The sequence below is a fragment of the Tursiops truncatus genome, chromosome 11 (assembly GCF_011762595.2).
Source record: "Tursiops truncatus isolate mTurTru1 chromosome 11, mTurTru1.mat.Y, whole genome shotgun sequence".
NCBI classification, from domain to species: Eukaryota; Metazoa; Chordata; class Mammalia; order Artiodactyla; family Delphinidae; genus Tursiops; species Tursiops truncatus.
The window spans coordinates 99981666-100002550 of record NC_047044.1 but is presented as its reverse complement, the minus strand read 5'-3'; the positions used below and the strand labels follow the sequence as shown (position 1 = coordinate 100002550).

The window sequence follows — 20885 nt, the reverse complement described above, 5'->3', positions numbered from 1 at the left end:
AAAAATCTGAACTTCATAGCTGACTTTCAAGCCTCTTTAATACCTATAACTAATTTAAAATTTTTAATTTTTTTTTTTTTTTGCGGTATGCGGGCCTCTCACTGTTGTGGCCTCTCCCATTGCGGAGCACAGGCTCCGGACGTGCAGGCTCAGCGGCCATGGCTCACGGGCCCAGCCACTCCGAGGCATGTGGGATCTTCCTGGACCGGGGCACGAACCCGTGTCCCCTGCATCGGCAGGCGGACTCCCAACCACTGCGCCACCAGGGAAGCCCAAATTTTTAATTTTTAAATACAAAAACAATACCTGTTTGTAATAAAAATTTTAAGCAATATATTAGATTAATAGAGTTAAATGAAAATACCCAACCTCATTTCTCCACAGGCAATCACAATTAGTGGTTTGGTGCATCGACTTTATGAATTTTCTTCTATGCATAAGTGGTCATTTACACACAAGTTGATTTTGTTTTTAAAAACAAAACAAAAACACACCCGTTTTATAAATACTGTTCTCTGACATGCCATTTTCATTTTATTTATCAACGGTACTGATATCCTAATGATGAACACTTTGGTTGATTGAATTTTTTGTTACTTGAAATAATGCTACAACCAATCATAGCCTTTAGCAGCCTTAGCAGCCTTCAAACATATAATACAGTATTATCAACTACAGTCACTATGCTGTACATTGCATCCCCAAGACTTATTTATTTTTGTTTTTATATCTATTATGCATCTACCCACCTTAACAAGCATCCTAGATTTTGTTAGGTGATAATCTGCAAATAATATTTTTACTTTCCTGATATTTATTCCTCATTTCTTTCTTATTATACGAATTAAAACCATCAAAAGAATCCTGAAATGTAATAGTGACAGTAGTCATGTTTGTTTTATCCTTATTTAGCTCTGATAATGTATTCTTAACTTAAAAAAATTAGAACAAATGGCTGAATTATATAAAATTTATTTTCAGCAACTAAGATATATCATATGTATCCAACTATAAGGCAGCTCTGAATATAAGACAATTTTGCCCATTTTCCCACTAAGAAACAAGAACCAAGAAAGTAGAAAACCTTTTTGGTTAACTTGAATATATTTAAACCTTAAGGAATTCACCGTGAACTATCTACAGTTATCTAAGTCATTAATTTTCATACCTAAATAAGATTGTCTTTTATATAAATATACTAATTCAGAAATGTTGCTCCCCTTGCCTCATTCAAAATCTTCACATGTAATTATACATCAGCATTTTTATCTTCAGGGAAGCTACACTATGAATGATCTCGCTTTTCTGGCGCATAACATAGTACTTGTTCTTTAAGTTGTGTCTTGAGATAAAATCTGCAGTGACAAGCATCTGCTTGATTATTAGTATTAGGACAGTTCTATTGTTTTTGCAATTGTCTTACAGGTGTATATTCATGTAACCTTTAAGTGATCTTTAAATGTTATTTACAATGAACCTGGAACAGTGAAGTTGTCCCCTAAGGACAAAATCTATGTTTAATGTCTTGGCATATATAAAACCAATTCTGTCAGATATTGCCTATAAACATTTCCAACTACATACACCCTTTAAGGTCCTTACAGGCACACTTGTTCTCAACAGTTTCACTTTATTCCATTAATATTTTTTTGTGTTATTGTTCAAAGCAAAGACCAGTAAGAGCCCCGTGATGTGAGCCTGATGAGAGTTTGACTAAGTGGTGATCTCCCTTCTTCGTAAAGGTTCAATCTGAGCAAATCCCCTGCCCCTTATATTTGGGCGCAAAATTACCTCTCTCCCGCACCCCCTTCAACGCAGACCCTTGCTTACATCACAATTTGGACTCAATCAGCTCTTTCCTGAACTCACACCTTCACTTATTTGTTTTTTGTTTTAGGCCGTGCCACGTGGCATGTGGGATCTTAGTTCCCTGACCAGGGATCAAACTAGTGCCCCCTGCATTGGGAGCACGGAGTCCTAACCAAAAGTCCTGACTTATCTGTATTCTAGCTACACTGAACCCAAGGTTTATTTGTTTCTGTCTCACAGCTTTCTACCTTTGTGCCTTCTACCTTGCTTATACTGCCCCCCTGCCCTTTTCTTTGGGCCTAGAATATTCCTTATCCTTCATCTGAATCTAACTCATAATCAGAGTCCAGTTCAAATGCTCTTTCATAAACCTACTGATATCCCCCTCCCTGCTCAGAAGAGATATAGTCTCCTCCTTTCATGGAGTCAGACTACTTGGATTTAAATTCTTTCTGTCTTTTAGAAGTTTGGGTAAAGTACTTAGCGTCTCCAGATCTCGTTTCAGCTTTCCCATCTGTACAATGGAAATAATGATAGTACCTATATTTTATATGATTCATAGAAGGATTGAATAAAAACACAGGTAGATTGCTTTGCACACTATATATGTTAGCTATTATCCTTACTCGTTTTGTAGGAGTTGACGTATATTGTTACCAGATTATTCAGGCTCCCTGAAAGTAGCCTTATATGATCCATCTTGGTAGTCCATCAGTGCCTAGCACATGGTCCTTCAGAGCATGAACTCAGTTAGGAAAAAACTGTTTAATTAGTTGTCTCTGTGTGTGTGTGTGTGTGTGTGTATGTGTATGTGTGTGTGTACTGTCAAAAATGAGCAGTTTTATAAACATATACCCTCACTCCTTGCTTAGAATAATTGAGGGTGTGTGTGTGTGTGTACTGTCAAAAACGAGCAGTTTTATAAACATATACCCTCACTCCTTGCTTAGAATAATTGAGAGGCATGTATGCCAGTTGTACATTAAAGCATTTATAGAGAAGTGGCACCTCTGGAGAGGACAGGAGTATATGGTTTTTTTTATTTTTGCACAATCACACTGGCTAATAATCAACACTTTAGCCAAACAAGTACTGTTTAGCATAGCAACTTGGCATCATGCTTTGCATAAAACTGCCCCTTGAAAACAGCCTGTGACCGTGTACTATCTGTTGGACAAAGGTGCTTGAAAAAAATGTTCATGAGCCTCAGTTGAACAAAAAGTAAGAGATACCTACAGACTCTACATGTGCCCTATGGATGAAATTATTAAGGAAGCAGGGTAGCTCATGACCTTTCGTGGCAGCAAAATACTCAGATTTCCGGTAGGAGAAAGTTATTTCTGGTACCTCATTAAGACACGATATACCACTAGAAGAGATTCTTGATAAAAACGTGAAAAGAAGCAATCCTTTATTCAGTATATTTCAGAAACACAAGAAATAAAGTAAATTTCAGCTAAAGTTCATCTCTTTCCTCACATTAGTAAAATTAGAGAGATTGTTTCCTACGGTGGTGTTGGGACGTGACGGTATGCAAAACGAAAATCAGATCTAAAAACAGACTCTAACTGTACAGTACAGAAAGTTTACAATCTTCCTTTTCTATATATGGAACCCCAGAAGATAAAACAAAAAAATACAGCTCCTTGGGCACCTTTGCAGAATCATGAATCCCCGTAGAACTTTAATGAAGAAAAAAGAAAACTACTGTAGAAATCTTGGATTATGGTTTGTAATGTTTAGTTCTATCTATTGGCTATGCAACCCTGGAAAAGTTAAATATTCTAGACTGCATACACTTATTTAGATTGAGGGCTCAATTTTATGATTCTATTTAACTCATCCTATATTTAAAATAACTCACAAAATAAAAATATCTGAAAAAAGCATCACTGAAACGGGAATTTTTGTTTGTACTGTAGAGATAGCCATTTAGTCAGATCTTTTCCCAGAAGAGTCAAGCACCTGATTCTTTTAACCTGACATTTGTGGAGCTGCCCCCTGCCCCCCGACTGTGCATACTTTCATCACCATTAAACTCAATGGCTTATTTCACTGCTTCATAACAAATTCCTTTGGAAAAGGAAAAAGAGACCATACACTTAAATCTGCACATTTTATTGGTATTGGCCTGTGTCCAATGATAAGCGAATTAGGAGACTGGTATCCATGATAGCGTTTCTGTCCTCACTCAGCTTTATGTAACTTTTATTTTGTATTCTTATCAGGGGTTGTTAATATAATTAAACCTGTTAAGCTTGGCAAAAATGTGACTACTTGAACGTAACTATAAATATATATAGATTCAGATACTTGTCTGGAAGAAAGGGCACGAGCAAGACAAAACGTGTAATTCCCAGCCCTTCTATTCTATAAGATAGAGGTGTTGGCCACAGAGAAAATGTATATACAGCCATCTCGGAAATATTACAGGTTTGGTTCAGATCATTGCAATAAAGTGAATATTGCAATAATCCAAGTCACGTGAATTTTTTTGTTTCCTAGTGCATATACCTCACTGTAGTCTATTAAGTGTGAAACAGCATCATGACTAAAAAGACAATGTGCGTACCTTAATTTAAAAAATGCTTTATTAATAGATGCTAACCATCACCCGAGCCTTCAGCAAGTCATAATCCTTTTGCAGTAGTAACATCAAAGATCACTGATCACAGATCACCGTAACAAATATAATAGTAATGAAGATGTTTGAAATAAGTGTGGGAATTAGCAAAACGTGACACAGAGACACGAAATGAGCAAATGCTGTTGGAAAAATGGTGCTGACAGACTTGCTTGAAGCAGGGTTAATACAAATCTTCAATTTGTTAAAAAAAAAAAAAAAAAAGAAGAAGAAATGTAGTACCTACGAAGCACAAGAAAGCGAAGCAAAGTAAAACAAGGTTTGCCTGTATAACCAAGCTAATCTTGTACAAGGAACATCTAATCTTAAACCAGCATCAAACGACCACATGATCACATGCTGGACTGTGAGCAGGCCATTTGTAAGGAGAACTGAAAACTTAGTTTCAAAAACTGATAGAAACAAGCCAATTTAGAATTTGGTGGTTTGAAAACACACTGCATAGGGAACTATCAACAAAATAGTTCACTGGGAAGTTTTTATGACACATGTAGTGGCTATAAATTTTATTTGAAACAGATAATAAATATTCGATTGTGCCCCCAAAGCATTATTTCCATGTAAATAACTACTGTTAACTAATATCAGTGATGCACTACAGATATTTAATTTTACAATTACCAGTTTTGCTGTTGAATACATCAGCATTATACTAATCCCTTGAGTTCTCTGAACCTTTGGGAACAAATTCCCCAAATCATTTTTTTAAAGTTCCTGAAGTAGTTGTTCTTAGGCTTTCATTCATTTTAGCATAAAATCTGATGCCCCACCCCGAAGATTAGAGATAATTAGAAAGGAGTGGAGCATTACTAGAGTCAAGCACAGTGAAAGCAATGGTAAAGTGCTCACAAAAGGACAAATCGTGAAATACATACACACAAAAATGACATTCTTTGTACAGTTGATCCTCAAATAACACGGGTTTGAATGGCATGGGTTCACTTATATGTTAATTTTTTTCAGTAAATACATACTTCAGTACTATGCGATCCAAGATTGGTTTAAGCTGTCGATGTGTAACTTCAGAGAGGGAGGACCCACTATAAAGTTATGCACATATTTCTGACTGTGCAGAAGGCCTGTGCCCCTAACCCCCTGTGCTGTTCAAGGGTCAACTGTATTGTTAAAATAGCGTAGAATCATCTGTTTAAGAAGGCACATAAAGTATGTCAGTAAAGATAATTCTTTTGAATTTCAATGTATGTCTAATCTAATAGACCATTCAAAAATACATTAAACAAAAGATTTTCTAAAATGTTACTGAAGACAGGAAATGTTATGCCTCTAGATTTTCCTTTCAAAAACTTAGCAAGCCATTTACATCAGGAATCCAATTCATGAAAGACGTAAACCAGTGTTTTGGCTATTGCTAATCCATAAAACGTAGCAATGAGTTGCTCTCACCTGCTGAGAATGTTGTATGGGTTGGGAGGATGAAACCCCTGTTAAACTACTTGAAGATTGCTGACCCTGGCTCTGCCCCTGTGCCTGAAGGAGAGAAGTGAATACAAAAAATTAGAGCAGCCCAAAGGTACGTTTATACAGAGGTCAGGATTTTGCAATAAATATGTGAGCTCCTGAGAGTCTGCCTGAGCAAGATGAAACATTCGCTTGATTAAGTATGTAGGGAGAGACCACTGGGGCATGTTTTTAAAGAGAAGGTTAGAGAAGGATCATATTACAGAACATACTCTGATTCCATGCAAAAACCACTGATGGTTAAAACCTAACCTACCCCACTGCTCAGGCTATATTTTTTGCCAAAATAGTAAGATTCAAAATAAAATTATTATTGAAAATAATCAGGAAAAATAATAAGACTATCAATGTGAAAAAACTATCCAAACGATTAAAGAAAAAAGGGTATTTAATAATGCTATTTGGTTCCTTTTGCTATTTCTTGTAGTGCTATAGCGACTTTTGTCAAAAACGTAAAAATAATTATCATCATTACCTGCCAAGTACCTAGAGCAATGGCTCTCAACCAGGGGCACTTTGCGAACCCCATGCCCCTTCCCAAAGATGTATGGCAGTGCCTGGGGCTAGTTTTGGTTGTCACAACTGCTACTGGTACTTGGTGGGGGGAGGCCAGGGATGCTGCTAAACACTCTACAAATGCACAGGGCAGCCCTCACAGCAAAGAGCGATCTCACCTAAAATGTCCATACGGTTGGAATTTGAGAAACCCTCACCCAGAAGAGATCTTAAGTTAAAATAAATTAGAAGGTGAGAACTGAATGCAGGACTTGATAATAGGTGAGCTAAGAAAATGAAAAGGCCCAACTTTGCTGTTTCATTTCAGTTTAGAGGGGCTTCTCTGAAGCTTACTTGGATAGAACATCACATTCTACTGCATCTTAACCACTGTGAGTATACATCCTTTCTGCACCTTTTCTGTAAACTACCTGATGTTTGAAATTTCATTTTGGAAAGTTTAAAGGAGCAAGGCTGGCAGTGCATACACGTTCACAGTATGGGCTGGCAACCAGTGTGTTAATGTGAGCGTACCATACCGCGTGTACACACAGTTCAAGTTTCTAGATCTTTTTGCTTCTTAGTACTGCTCTAAGTAACTGATACTTTATGTATATTTTGGGGGTTATTTATGCCCCTGATGGGGGAAGAACATAGGAAGAAAGTCAAAGAAGAACATATAGTTCTTTATAAAAGAGTGGGATATTTAAAACATCTAAATGATATCTTGAATATATAATTGCAAAGTTTCCTATTTAACTGCATAGTCTCCTACATAAATTTTATAAGACTTATACATTTGACAAAATATATCAAAGGAATAATATATGAAATAGTCAATACTGACTCCACTTCTTGAATGCTATTACGTCCATCACTTTGTCTTTATTTGCAAGAGTGTGCATATGCTCATATTCATAAGCAACAAAATCTAAATTTGTTGAGGAAAAATCTAAGAACTGAGGTATCTAATGGTCTTTACCTTGCAACATGTACCACAAATCCCTAAAACAAAAACAAAAAAACCCCCGTCACCCACACTAGATTCTAACTTAGTTGCTAAAAATTAGAATCAGTCAATTTTGTGGATTAACATTTTATTTGAACAAATGATACACAGTGACCTGTTTGACTAATGCCTTTTTTTTTTTTTTTTTTTTGCGGTACACGGGCCTCTCACTGTTGTGGTCTCTCCCGTTGCGGAGCAGAGGCTCTGGACGCGCAGGCTGAGCAGCCATGGCTCACGGGCCCAGCCGCTCCGCGGCATGTGGGATCTTCCCAGACCGGGGCACGAACCCGTGTCCCCTGCATCGGCAGGCAGACTCTCAACCACTGCGCCACCAGGGAAGCCCTGACTAATGCCATTTTTAAAAGGCATCCTCATTTGTTAAGACAAATTCCTAAGATGTTTCCTCTCTGTCTTTTAAGATCCTTCCATACTAATGAAAACTCTGTATATTCCTAACACTACTTTAAAAAAAAAAAAGATTTCTTATTTTTCATTCTTTGCATTTTACAGGAAAAGAAATGTTATCTTCTCTATTTTTTTTTTTAAAAACTAGCCATGTTTGTTTCTAGGGAGAAAGAAATACTTCACATTAATATTTGTAAATAATCAATGCTCAGTCAACTTTACAGACATTTATGTGTTCACTAATAGCTGAAAACTCTGTCCACTCTACATATGGACAGAAGTAACTGATTTTGATGAGTAACTAAAATTCTAGTTTTTGTGCTCTCTTTTCCAAGGGTGTACACATGTTATTGGTAAATCGGGCCGCTTCGGTCTCATATTTTGCTCTTAAATACAAGTAGTTTAAAATCACCCCCCCGCAATGGAGAAACTCCATAATAAAATTAAACAATAACCCTCATGAATGGAAAGGAGGGATAGAAAACTTAAACGTAATGGTGCACAGTAGGGTAGTGTAAAAGAACCGTGGAAGTTTTCCTATAACCTGTGGATGGAGTGCAGATCCTCCTGAAGAAAATGAGGCAGATAAAACCTGCGGAGATGTGGCTCCTTGGGGGAAACAGAAGAAAAGTGGGGACTCTTGTAACACTGTCTGAGGCAGACGGATAAAGGGTAATGAGACGTCAGAGCCAAAAGATGCAGCTGCTCCCCCTGTAGGGGGAGGTGATTGAAAATCACTGGGGTCTGAAGAAGTGATTTGTGAGGAATCACTGGAATATTCTGGGCTTCCTATGGGCCAGCTCTGTCCGGTGGGCTCTACCACAGAGACGGTCAGTTCTGGGGCCTGGAAATCATGCTGTTCTTCAGTCACAGGCTGCAGGCGGCCGTGTAATCCTGTGGATTGAGGAGGTGGTTCTTCCTGATTCAAGTCCACAGCAACCTGTCGATTTCGGTAAATGCGCTGAGGCAAAACTCCTCCTCCTCCTTCTCCTGAAGAGGAGCATGGAGTACGAGCGTGAAACTCAAATACACAATTGCTTCTGCTCTCATTGTTATGAGTTAACACAGCAGGTGCAGAATGAGGAAAAAAGACAGGGTGAAATTTCAAGCCTGTAGCATCTGTACTGATAGGTGCAGAAATGCTAGAGAGGGGAGATCCTGGGCTCAGTCCAGAATCTAATCTTAAATTCTGGAGGTGTCCTACCACGAAAGCCTGTCCGGATGGAAATTCAAAGACAGAACTTGAGGTAGGGCCCCCTTGCCCTGGCTTCTGTTCAGGTGTCTGTCTCATAGGACTTGACAGGACTGGTGAGTTGTATGGAATGCCCTCAAACTGTTCTGCCACCTGGGCCTGGTATTGTACCCCAGCTAGATACACTGCTTCCTGAGGAATAAAGTAGTGAGCTTCTTCCGGAAGTACTAGTCCAGGTCTATAGTCACTGTAAACTTGAGTTGGTTCAAACATAGGTTGGACCTGTATCTCACATGGCTCTCCAGTGACTCTACTGGCTGCAGTACCCAACATAACTACAGCCTCTGGTGTCCAGTTAGTTGGGCTGCCACCAGGTGGAAGAAGATTTTGGCCAACAGTCCTCAGCAGGGGTTGGAAGTGGTGAGTTTGGGCTTCCAGGAAGGAGGTGCTCTTACGCCGCTGGGAAATGGCCACCTTCGGTGGACAGGTGGGAGGTGGTGAAAAAGAAACTGGACGTTCATGAATAGTTGGGAAAAATATCTGTGATTCTGGGTATGTTGGGGTCCCCCCACACGGATGCGCCATGGACTGAGGCTGTATCAACATGAATAAGACAAGTAATTCATACATTCATATGTGAAATTACATTGACATGCACAATTGGGTAACTCTGTGTAATGCTATGAAACGGTTACACCAAATTTATAATTAATAAAGAAATAACAATGCTTTTGGAAATTATGTGCATAGTAAAAATCCATTAAATACATCCAGGGTCAATAAAATTATTCTGTGGGACTCTTTGCATTAGATAAGAGCTGCTTTTCCACAACTTTCCCTTCTCAAAGGAAATGGAAGAATTTAACCTTCTAAGTGATTATTCTGAATTTACCTACAATTTGTATGTTCACTTATAACTGTACCAAGTCTTCCTACTCTGAAGCCTTATTGTCTGCTGGTGTGTTAGAGGCTCCAAGGGTTCATTTCTGATCAACTAACAGTATGTCTTCTGACTAGAAATCAGAAGAGAGTTTTGGTGTACAGTAAAATATACACCACTTGGCCAGTGACTGTCATGTCTTTCCCCTGTCTGCCCCGAACCAAATGCAGTTAATTTTACTACATGAAACATGTTACAGATGCCAAATCATTGAATGTCCACTTTTCTGATTCTAGTTGTGTTGACTAATTTGGTGTTCAAAACAGGTGAAAAGGATAATTGCACACTGTAATAATTCACTTTCACGGACTCTTTTTTTAAAAGGGTAGATCAGTTTCATTCTTTCAATAGGGAAGACCCCTATCAAATAGGCAAAATGGCTCCACTGTTACTTCTTCACAACAGCTAAAAGGAGGTTTCTGTTTTGACTCAGAATGCTCCATCTTACTGTTGTTTATTCAAAGAGTATCCCAAAGCCATAAAACACTATACAGTTAATCATTCTCCTAGGTAAAAATCTCAAGATTTGGGGGTTGCTAGATCAGAATGTTAACTAAATTCTCTATCTGGAAAAGCAGCAGCAAAGTACCACAGTGTTTAAAACAACTCTGAAAGATAGACCTTCCACAGACAGTAATGAGGCCAAAGAAAATCACATGTACTATATACGTATCTAATGTGTTCCATTAGAGTCAAGATCCCACCTTATTCAAAGAAAAAAAATTCCCAAGAGGGAACATTATGTGGGGGCTTTTAGTTTGTTGACACCTCATTTTAAACAGCTAACAAATTAAAAGCAACTTTCCCTCTTCAATTATTCTTCACTCACTATTGGAAAAAAATGGACTCATCCATTGTCATTAGTGTCTCTTTGGAATAAAGTGAGGAGAAAACATGTTTGGGTAATGTCTGATAAAGAGAAATTTGCTTTTATTAAGCCAACGAGTTTAAAATTAAATAATACACACATTCTTTGCTAAGATATGAAAATGCAAGGATCTAAATACGTTGGTGGGGGACAGGAGAATATAACAAAAGCTCAATTTTATGGCTCCCCGCTGATAGATGCCAAGGGTGTTAGAAGCATTCTCTCTCATGACCCCCTTGCTTTTGTCCCCCTTAAAGCCTTACATAACAAAAAGTTATGGGAAACCATAGGAAAAACTGGTAACGTAAAAGCATAATATATTAGTAAGTCTAGCCCTGTTCTTTACTTAATTTGTATTAAAATTCTTGATGCCTGGATGTATTCACTGGTAATAAGTTTTGTCAGGAAGTTTATGTTACATACAGTACTGACAAAGAGGAAAGGCAGGCTGGAGCGTCGGTGCTTGCGCTGAAAGGCAGAGTGCATAGGCAGGACACTCTCCAATGCTTTAGAAAGCTTTTCGGCAGAGGTGTCCTCGGGGGCAGTCCGAAGGAGGGAAGGAGAAGGAGGTGCAGACAGCACTGGTGGTGGGGTGGAAGGAGCACTGGGAGAGATGTGGGACAGAGAGGGAACAGCAGAAAGATGGGGGACACAAACTGACATGCTACGGCCACGACGAGGCTAAACAGAAAACAAACACACACATGAAAAACATAGCACTCTGAAAACAGGATAACCAAAGGTACAATGGTAACAGGGCATACTTGACGTAAAGAAATGTTCCATCCTCCTCAATTCCACAAAGCCATGTTTTGAGGAGAGACGGAATCCCGCAAAGCACAGTTGGCAGATCGTAACTATTGTCTCTGCACTGTTGGTCACGTATGAACAACCACAACAATGACCAGGTATCTTCCTAAACATTCTGCAATAACATTAATTGTTATGAGTGTGCGAGTAAGAATGACTGACTGACTGAGGCAGCAGAACAGACAGGGAAAATGATGAATGGTGGCTTGCAGTTTCTGCAAACTTATTAAGATTAAACAAGAATGAATTCTATTAGTTTCACGTACATTCTAAGATGTAGAAGATTTTAAGCCTGGATCGCTTTGCAGGAGCTCTGGAAACCTCAGACATAAAAGATTTCTCAGTTCTATTTTAGAAGGCATTAGACAAAAAAGTTGTTGGCTCACAGTATTGTACCTATTACACTTGCCTATCTTTATCTATAAGTTAAAAAGTCATTTCCTACTAGGAAGAGCATTAGCTTTCTATACATAATTCGTAATAGATACAGGAAACATTCTGTATTTTTATTAAAGTAGTCAATGGAAAAATAACTGAAATGTGAATCTCTAAAGAGTAACGTTAAATTTTTTCAGCCACATCAGAGGTTCAACTTTGGTTTACAAAGTTAGAAAGTCTGAAGCACCTTAACATAAAGGTTTTAATATAGCTACAAAGCAGTAAATCTAACGCTGCAAGGCTGTCCTGAGCAAATTTGTTATTTCCTTTCAGATATTGTGAACTGTGTAACTGATTACATTTTCTTTTTTTCCCACTCTTGCTTCTCTTTTATTCTTAATTCCACTTATAATTGATACATACTGTTGCAAGCCACAGTAAATTCTTTCTGGAATTAGAAAGGAATAATTATAAAAGTTTTGAAAAATCCTCAATATTTAATAACTCTTCATAATACTTCCACAGAATATTGTCATTAAAAGGCAAGAAGACTGTCATATTTCATTAAAGTCTGCTTTTAGAGCATCAAATGTAGCTATATTTGTGGCGCAAATATTTAACATCTTCATAAATGATCAGTCCATTTCCTTTTCTAAAACAGAGACCCAAAGTTCATAAACCCTGTCATGAGGGAAGCCAAGAGATTAAAAATAGTTTTAAAAAAATCTATAGTTATGATGATCCAGAAGAAATCAACAAGAGTAGAAAGTGACAAGAAATGCTGACAAATAATATTTGTTAGATCACAGAAATACACCTGTACAGTCTGTATAAAGCTCTTCTACCCTACCTACTTATCTTAAAGGTTAGAGAAGTAGGTTGTTAGAACATTAGTACATTGGAAGTTTTCTTTCTGTTACTGTGGCCATCCATCTTGAGACCTAGCCAAACATCTTTTATTCCAAGCTGTAGGATAAGAGACCACAACAAGCAGAAGTATTTTCTTACCAGAAAAAGACAGAGTTTCATTTAATGAAGAGCAAGAGTTCCACAAATTCAGATTAAAAGCTTTCTGAGAAAGAGGGACAATGTATCTGCCTAAAGATCTCACTAAACAAGGGCCCTACAGTGACCAGTAATTCTCAGTTCCTTCCTGAGGCAGAAAATGCATCTTATTCACCTCTGAAGACTTCACGGAGGGTCAATATAAGAAATGGGGTATTATCTAATGATCTATTTGAACATTCTCTATATGAGAAGCAAGAGTGGCTAATGTAAAACATGGGTAATAATGTGTGTGTATGTGTGTGTATATATGCATAGATGTAAATGTATAAAATATTTCAGGATATAATTTCTATAAGTTGATGCTGAAAATAAATCAGTCATAAAACAGATACCAAAATAAAGGGAAAAAGCAAATGAACATATACTGGGGAAGGAACTCACGTCCAACACAGACTTTAAGGCAAGAACACGCACAGCAACTGATGACTGAACACAAGCGCTAAATTAAATGGTCATTCCTTCACTATAGAGTACTCACATGCAGCATTCTATCATGGCCTAAAGTCTTACCTGTGTTTTATACATTAACACACCTTACAGAAAACACTCAGTAATTCTTTTAAGTAACTTCTGAAAAACTCTCCTTGCCCCCGCCCCCAAACCACTTGTGTGCCCGTCTTACACTGCTTGGAACAGTTTCAACACTGAAGGGCTAAAGAGAGCATTATCTTTAATCAAACGCAGATTGGTTTAAATCTTGTAAACAGTGTCTTCACACATTAATGTAGGTATCCTCCCCTGCCTGAATGACTCCGATTATACTCTGTGATAAACCTGCCTCCTTTGGTAATGCGCCATTTGTATTTTTTACTCTGGACTCATGCTGTTACTAATTTGGCAGAAGAGTCTGAACTGAACACATTATAGGCTTACACTCTCTTGCACAGCTACTCACCATACTTGAGGGTGGATATACCCCATGGGGCTGAGCCTGTGCTTGGACAACAGACGCTGTGTGCCCTGGGAGGGTGCCAGTGGAATGTGCCTGCTCATGCTGGGAACCATACGAAACTGTCTGTTGGCTGCTCACTCGAGACTCTGTGAAGACAGAAGATCCCTGACCACTGTCAACCGTCCCGTCAGCTGAAGGAGAAACAAATTGCCAAAAAACAAGACAAAGAGACAAATCATGAAAAGAAGGTTCACATTTTCCCATCACAAACCCCTGATTTTAGGGTTAATTGGTTTTTTTCTTTGCACAGACCTGAACTAAATAAAAAATAAATACTAATTTTACTAAGTAGATTTCCATGTTTAAATGAGGGATCCATACAGAAAAAAGTTCTGTCTTAAAAAAAAAAAATTCCCTATCGCAGTATTTTCCCACCTGAAGAACAAGGGGAATAAAACAGAATGTTATTAGTCAGCCTGAAGTTTGACAGCTTCCAAAGTCTTAACTGTGGAGACCAGTGGCTCCTTAGTATTAAGAAGGTAGTTCAAAATACTAACTAGCAGTCTCATTAGTTTCTAGTTTATACGTTATTCAGCTTTGCTAAAAGAGCTGAACCGGATTAGTGGGTTCAAAAATAAGCAGCTAAGATAAACTTGTTATTTTTCACTACTAATTATATTTTAAGGAATTATAAGAAGTAGAGATCTACAAATTAGAACTTTCAAGATGTTGGAACCTGTAGAATTGTTTTATATCCTAATCCTATTTCCTCACTGTCCCATCCATACTCTATTAGCTATGGACGTAAGAAAGGTAGATGGCAACCATTTCAAACTTCTTATTGACACATTAGATTTCTACTTCAATACCAAGAGGTCAGTGCGAAATGATGACTGCGAAGATAAAAAGTCAACTAGGAGTCTCTTTAGCAACCCTGCGCGCTTCCCCCAGGACTCACACAACACAGACACACCAGGTGGCTGGTGCTGCAGCTGTTGGTGCTGATCTGCCTCGGGCTCCTCCGGCTCTACTTGTGTGGAAACAGAAGCTGAAGTGGTAGAGGCCGCAGGTCCACCAGTGCACGTCGAAGGGGGCTGCTGGGCTCCTGCCTGAGAAGCACTGGACTGCTGCTCCCCCTGCTGTTTGAGGCTGCTCTCTTCCTGCTTTCTTTTTTCTTGCTCCTCCCGCACCAACTGACGCTGTTCTCGCTTTCTCTTAATTAATGACACTCTATCTTTGATGGCTTTTGCCATGGTCTTGTGATCACCTTCACAGACATACCCAGAGTCTACCTGAAGGATAAAAGGGTACATTAGGAAGCAACAGGATATCAAAAGAAAACAAACCAAACACAAAAAAAGGTACTTCTGGGGAGAAAAGTAGAGAAGAAGGGGAAGAAGGAACTCTCTAAGGACTGGTCTTAACCAAACTGTGAAACTACTGGTCTGCATTATGCACTTCACCACCATATTCTGGGATACTCACGGGGTGGGTGCTATTATCTTTGTAGAAACTTATGGGGTACATGTACCTTCACTAACTATAACAACAAAACAATGGGGAACCTAAACACCAAAGTTTTTATTTATTTATTTTTATTTTAAATTTTTATTTATTTAATTTATCTCGGTTGCACCAGGTCTTAGTTGCAGCATGGGTGCTCTTTAGTTGTGGTATGCATGTGGGATCTAGTTCCCTGACCAGGGATCGAACCCGAGTCCCCTGCATTGGAGGGCAGATTCTTAACCACTGCACCACCAGGGAAGTCCCAACATCAAAGTTTTTAAACCAAAAGGCTCATTCTATTATATTCACTCTATTTCCCGCTCACTTGTAACCATCAATATTAATATTAATATTAACCTGTGTTGCTTTTACTTCCTTTCACTAGACAACCACTTAACCAGATAAGACAACTGTGGTAAATATATGAAGGTTACAAATGAAAACCTCAAACAGTATAAAAACCTGACAATTAACAATAAGTGCCTCTGTCACACCTGACCCCTTCTCAGAAGTAAGTAGCCCTGATGGTTGTAACACATTCTAGCAGAGGCCGTCTGTGAGCACCTGTGCACAGGAAATGGCTATTTAGGCACCATGGCAAGCCTAAGGTGGGTGAAGAGCTTCCTTTCTGAACAGTGATCCTTTAGACATGCTTCAAAAATGATTCACCAAGGGCTGCCTACTAATAATTGATCTTGAAAACTCCCTTTGAAGTAAAAACAATGTGTGATCTATTTATAGGGTTTATCCAGATGACTGATAAAGGCTACTGTATCAGTATTTAGAAAACATACCTTGTCATTCTAACGAAATAGGTTATACTAATTAGGAGTCAGTCAACCTTACAGACTTTCAAAATTACTTCAGAATGCTTTCTGGTTTGTTCTCTCTCTTTCTGTATGTCTGTCTGCCTGCCTGCCTGTCTGTCCGTCCATCCATCCTTATACGTATCTATGTCTATATACATCTCCTAATATACACGTATCTATGTCTATACATGTCTCTTAAAATAAAAATAGCTTTTAGGGCCATTAATCAACACAATTTTATATCAGTGGAATATGCCATACACACTGCTTCATAAACTGCTTTTCTGCTCAACAGTATCAATGTATATAAGTCTACATCAATTTTTAAATGGCTGATTAGTGTTAATTTACCATTTCTTGAGCAACCTCTTCTGGCACATCTCTCTCCAAGTCAAAGGAAAACTCAATAGCTTCATTGTCTTTGTATTTCCCCTTTAATTTCTTAATATCTTCAATACGTAGCCATAATTTAATGGCTATCTTTTCGCCATCATCTTCTTCTGCTAATTCTACCCGTACCCCTGTTTCCTCCTGGAAGAAGGCATGGTTCAAAAGGTCTTTGATAGAGTATCTTCAAAAGAGAGGGGAAAGAAACAAAAAACAAAATACCATTAGATTTAAAAGATACTTTTCAAGTATGGCTGATTATTGTTATTGGAATAATGAAAACAGACTGCAAAAAGAAGAACAAGGGAAATTCTGTAACTCATTCTACATTGCTCCATTTGAACAGTGATTATAGTTTTATTCAAGTTACAGAACATCAGAACAATCTCATTTATGAATAAGAGCTCAAAGTGATACTTTTAAAATCTAATAATCTAATCTCATCTTAGTTAATACTGTACTAATAATAGCGAGTAATACATAGAATATCATAGCTTCAAAATATCACATAATCATTTACATAGTGCTTATAGTTAACAAAAAATCTCGTATGCATGATCTCATCTGATCCTTGACCAACATCCAATTAAATATCATTTCCTGATTATTAGGAAATGGATCCTCAGAGAGACTGACAATCTTGCTCACAGTTATAAAAGTCATAAATGGTGGAATCAAAACTCGAAAATCTTTTTATTTCTAGTACATTAACTTCTACTACAGCAACCTTTATTTACTCCAATATATCCTCTCAATTCTTTGTTCAACACCTTGTGTACTAGGCAAGCAGAAGTCTGATTGTGGAACAATTTTCTCTAGATAAATGGTCTCAAAATACCAGTAATCTAGTAAACTGTTCCATCCAGTAAAGAAACAAGAGTAACACACTCTAAGACTGGAGACAAATATTCCTTTATTTATAGTTTTTAAAAAAAGTTCTTAAAGAGATTAAAGACTCTCCTTTTTAATCAGTGTATATGAAAATAGAAACCCAACTAAATTTCTACTAAAAAGCCTTAAAGATCATGATGTTAAGTTCTTCCAAATAACAAAGTTGTGGAAAGAATATGAGACTGGAGAAGTGAAGATATGGAATTCTTTAATTTGGTTGATGTACCTGATCACTCGCATTCTTCAGGAGGTAGATTATGCTCAATTTACAATTTCTATCTGCACTACCTGGTCTACTTTTTCTTCTTTGGAGGGTGAGGGGGGATGGTGAAAGTAGATTATTTTTCAAAAACAGACACTGGACCTTTGCCATGCCTAACGGGTGATGAATCAGCTATATGGCAGATCAGATACTTGCCCCTCCTCTGAGAAAAGTCCTCTGTAAGCATAAATGACTAAGCCAGATCTCCTCCCAAGCTCTGGGTGAAGTCGTCTCTTTTTACTCAAAGGAATTTTGACATTTTGCTCTTCTTCAGTTCTGGCATAGTAACAGCAAATCAAGACCTGCATAGCTGAGTTGATTTTAAAGAGCCAATGTTTTATTTCATCTTTTAGAATTCAATGGGTAAAGGACTAAGGAACAGATCTGCTGCATTAAGGACAGAACCCTACTGAGTTTTACAAATCATGCTGATGCTGTAAGTAGTTCTTACTGAATACAGCAGCTATGTTTAAGGTGGTTTTGGTTTAATTAAACTCTACCAAACCACATTCTTACAACATTTCAGTATACCAAATGTGAATACTACCTTCAATGGACAGAACTCTACTTTTAAAGATATTACAAGACAGGGTTTCCCTGGTGGCGCAGTGGTTGAGAGTCCACCTGCCAATGCAGGGGACACGGGTTTGTGCCCCGGTCCGGGAAGAACCCACATGCCACGGAGCAGCTGGGCCCATGAGCCATGGCCGCTGAGCCTGCGCGTCCGGAGCCTGTGCTCCGCAACGGGAGAGGCCACAACAGTGAGAGGCCCGTGTACCGCAAAAAAAAAAAAAGAAAAAAAAAAGATATTACAAGACATAAACAGAGAAACTAATCACAAGTAAAGTATTAAATACACCTTAGATTGAGTGTTCTATTGAGAGCCTATTACACTTGAAGTTTTTGTTTAAGCAATACCCAGGTCAAAAGAGACAACTTACCTTTCATCTTTGTTTTGCCGTATGCATCCTTCAATAATTTCCTTCACTTCAGGAATTGCTACTTTGTCAAAACTGGCTGGCTTCACCCCCTGAAAATCATAAAAATAGCGACAGAAACAGGTTAACAAAGACAGGGACTTTGAACTTTATTTTTACTTGCCTCTTAAGGTTCTACTAGATTCCTTCTTACCATCCTGGCTTTTTTCTGATTTGCCTGCAGGAGCTAGTCCATGCAGGGTTAGAGCTCGGAAGTGGCAATTAAGCCCCTTCGAGATAACAATAGGGAATAGTTAAGGTAGTGGAGTCACTCACTTCCATGGCTTCATATGGCTAGCGAAAAATTTAGGCTGTTGTTAACATCTTTTGCTGTGTTTCAGGTAATGGAAGTTACTGGCTAAAAAGAAGGCCAAATGTTCTAATTGGTTAGAAGATCTTCTGTTCAACCTCGTTCCCTAACACATTAATCAGCATAACATTTATGGGCATGAATTCGCATGCTCAGTTTGGCAAGTATTCTATTATTCTATTCTGGCAAGTATTCTAGTATACTTGCTCAGTTTGGCAAGTATTCTAGTATACTTGCTCAGTTTGGCAAGTATTCTATTATTCTATTTTGGCAAGTATTCTATTATTCTATGTTATATTATATATGTCATGTTATATAATAATTCTATTATTATATGTTATATATATGTATTCTATATATTATATGTCTATGTTATACCTTAACAACCTCAACCAGAAGAATTTGGATTGGTTTGGCATAACTGGATAACTGAAGAGCAAACTGTCTTGTACATATGAAACATAAAATCACAAGTGATACATCAGACCCATACGAAAGACAAGCTCTCCAATTAATCTCCGAAGAAAATTCAATACTAAACAGTATCACAGTAGTATTTTAGAATCTTCACAAAGTGTAAATTTTTTGCAAATAAAATTTCAACAGTGTGTGGAAAATATATATAAGAAAGAAGAATAACAAACTACTCCTGTCTGAGAGGTGGTATGGAGAAAAACATCTCATTATCTATTCTTGCCTCATCTAAGTAACCACATGGATTGATTTGAAGTAGCAACACCGATATACTGTGCAAGTGGCACGGTAAGTCTATAACCACATAACACACAGGGAGTAGGAAACAGGAGACAGGACTAGAAAAGTTAGAATATATTATAAATTATAACAAGCTACTGTCTCAGTGATGATATATATTAGAATTAGTGATATAATTTGATAAATCACAGAAATGGGTGTGATCTCTCACAGATTGAAATGAAATATATCAAATGGTTAGCTCTAAAGTCTTTAAATACTAGGGTTGTGGTGGGATAATTCTCATCAATTACTCACTACATTATTCAAAAGTTCTAAAGATAAATCAATCAATCAATTAATTAATTTAAAAAGGGGAAGAGACTTCCCTGGTGGCGCAGTGGTTAAGAATTGGCCTGCCAATGCAGGGGACACGGGTTCGAGCCCTGGTCCGGGAAGATCCCACATGCTGCGGAGTAACTAAGCCCATGTGCCACAACTACTGAGCCTGCGCTCTAGAGCCCGCGAGCCACAACTACAGAGCCCGCGCGCCTACAGCCCGTGCTCTGCAACGAGAAGCCACCACAATGAGAAGCCCACGCACTGCAACAAAGAGTAGCCCCCACTCGCCACAACTAGAGAAAGCCTGCACACAGCAGCAAAGACCCAACACAGCCAAAAATAATCAATCAATTAATCAATCATTTTTTTTAAAAAAGTCCTGATTTGGAGGAGTCTCCCTCTAGGGCTAACTTTCCACAACACGAAACTGTCTAATAAGGCTGACCCTAAAGTTAAAAATCCATGTATTTAAAATGTTTGTTTCTAAGTAATGACTACAAAGATAAGTATTTGTATTTTCCTCAATCTTTTTATTTTTCAAGGCCAGCTAAGTTTTCCAACTAGTCTTTGTCTTCACATAATCATTCTAGTGAAAACAAAAAATAATGCTGCTGAAGCAAAAGAATGCTTTAACTGAGCAAGCTGGTATGGTATTTCAAATTAAAGCTAAAGAAAACAGGAACTGTTTTAAGGAAAAAAAGGATGATACTCACTAAAAG

General features: G+C 38.0%; 1 protein-coding gene across 19 annotated transcripts in view; it reads right to left on the bottom strand.

Moving 5' to 3' along the window:
• The window catches only part of WNK1 (WNK lysine deficient protein kinase 1), a 136210-nt gene that overhangs the window by 29289 nt on the left and 86036 nt on the right, over positions 1-20885 (bottom strand). For 10 of the 19 annotated variants that reach the window (XM_033867230.2, XM_033867235.2, XM_033867231.2 and 7 more), the window contains exons 5-10: positions 18786-18874; positions 16656-16875; positions 14948-15281; positions 13993-14180; positions 8386-9627; positions 5858-5941 (exon numbers count right to left, since the gene is read on the bottom strand). In XM_033867230.2, the coding sequence (XP_033723121.1) occupies positions 5858-5941; positions 8386-9627; positions 13993-14180; positions 14948-15281; positions 16656-16875; positions 18786-18874 (2157 nt within the window). The remainder of the gene's footprint in view (positions 1-5857; positions 5942-8385; positions 9628-13992; positions 14181-14947; positions 15282-16655; positions 16876-18785; positions 18875-20885) is intronic. The other 9 variants (XM_019925907.3, XM_019925909.3, XM_019925908.3 and 6 more) reach the window with 4 other exon arrangements.